The sequence below is a fragment of the Condylura cristata genome, unplaced genomic scaffold, assembly GCF_000260355.1.
Source record: "Condylura cristata isolate star-nosed mole 26May11 unplaced genomic scaffold, ConCri1.0 scaffold00035, whole genome shotgun sequence".
Classification (NCBI taxonomy): Eukaryota; Metazoa; Chordata; class Mammalia; order Eulipotyphla; family Talpidae; genus Condylura; species Condylura cristata.
In genome coordinates, this window is record NW_004567136.1 from 14811440 (window position 1) to 14813109 (window position 1670).

Consider the following 1670-nt stretch of genomic DNA (forward strand, 5'->3'; position numbering starts at 1 on the left):
AGGGCCCGGGAGGTTCAAGCCACTGCCCGCTGGGCACCCCGGCCAGAGAGGAGGCCTGACGGGGGAGGGCTGGAGGCTGGAGGGGCGAGGGGGCGCTCGCAGGGCCTAGAGGAGAGAGCCACACTCCGGCAGCCCTGCTGAGGCTGAGCCAGAGGGGCGGGGAGGCCGGTCTCGGGCGCGGCGGTCTCGGGGCGCCCCGTCCTGCCAGCAATTAGCAGGGAGCGCAGGCTCCCGGGGGCCACCGGCACCCCAGGACGAGGGAAGTGAGCCGCCCCCGAGACCGCGGGGCCCCAGGAAAGCCGTGAGGGTGGCAGGAAGCTGGGGTGGGGTGAGCAGGCGCGCAGGGCTGAGAGGCGGCGGGCTGGGGCCGCTGGGCCTCGGGGCGCAGGAGGGGTCAGGGTGCCAGGAGCCCCGATGCCGCGCTGAGCCCTGCCCTGTGGGCACCTGAGGGGCGGCGGCCCGGGCAGAGCGGGGCGGCGGTGTGGCCCACTGGCAGCCCTGGGCGGGCCTGGTGCCCAGCGCCCGATGCGCCCTTGCGTCCAGGGGCCAGTGGGGAGAGGACCGGTCCCTCCGCCTCTGCTCCAGGTGCTGACCTTTGCCAAGAACGGCTCCCTGCAGCTCCTGGACGTGGCCAAGTCCCAGGCGGTCTGCGCCTTCGCCCTCCCCCGGCCCTGCCCGCTGACGGCCCCCTGGAAGCCGCTGTTCGTCGTGTCTTCACACCACCCCTGCTTCCTGCTGCGAGGTCCGGGAGGGCCCCGCCGCCCACTGCCCTGCGGCCTGCTGACCGCGCCGGCCAGTGTGACCCACCCTCTCCGGGGCCCACTCTGGGTGCCCTGCTGCGCCAGGCCAGGGAGCCCCTGGGGCCCAGAGTCCCTGGGCAGCCACACCGGACACGCCCTTCTCTTCCACCTCAGGCCACCATCCGGATGAAATCGGGAGCGCCCAGGACCGCAGCTTCCAAAATTCTCTTTTCTACTTCAATTTCGAAGCCTACCCGCCGCTGGAGAGCGTCACAAGGAGCTGCCCCTCGGCCCGGGCCGAGGGCCTGGCCACCGCCCGGGGCCCGTCCTTGGAGGAGAGATGCGAGAGCTTCCTGCAGCAGAGGTAGTGGCCCTGACCGCCGCCTTCCCGAAGGCCAGGGTGGTTCTGGTGCCTCCGGGCCGGCAGGGCCCAGAGGTCCCCGGGAGCCAGCCTGTCCCAGAGGCCTGGGGCCTGGGGACATGAAGAGGGCGCCGGGATGCGGTCAGCCCGCCCATGCAGGCTGGTCTGGAGCCTCGGTGGCTACTTGTTCTTAGGGGACACAGCTGGAGAAGTTAGGGCGCGGCACCGCGAAGCGTGATGCCACATCTGGCTCGGGGCCCGGGGCGGGTGGGGACAGGGCGCAGAGGGGCCGCAGCTCTGACCGTCCGTACAATAAAACCGGGGGTAGGAGACAGTCCCGGGCGGGCGCCGGCTGGTGTGGGGCCACAGAGGGGTGGAGGCGAGGCCCAGGGCTCCTGCGGTGTTTGCAGAGCTGCTGGGCCCTGGGCTGGGCAGGGAGGCCGGGCGGGGTGGAGGCCTGGCCTGGGGTGGAGGCCAGGGCTGGGGCATGGAGGCCGGGGCCAGGGGGGAGGCTGGGCAGGGTTGGAGGCCAGGGCAGGGGCTGGGGCCAGCGGGGAGGCCGGGCAGGG

The 1670-nt window shown here is 73.4% G+C and overlaps 1 protein-coding gene across 1 annotated transcript in view; it reads left to right on the forward strand.

The window, feature by feature from the left end:
- Window positions 1-1670, forward strand: part of WDR93 (WD repeat domain 93) — a 17462-nt gene that overhangs the window by 15236 nt on the left and 556 nt on the right. The window contains exons 10-11 of the mRNA XM_012732682.1: window positions 586-742; window positions 915-1104. Of these exons, the coding sequence (XP_012588136.1) occupies window positions 586-742; window positions 915-1104 (347 nt within the window). The remainder of the gene's footprint in view (window positions 1-585; window positions 743-914; window positions 1105-1670) is intronic.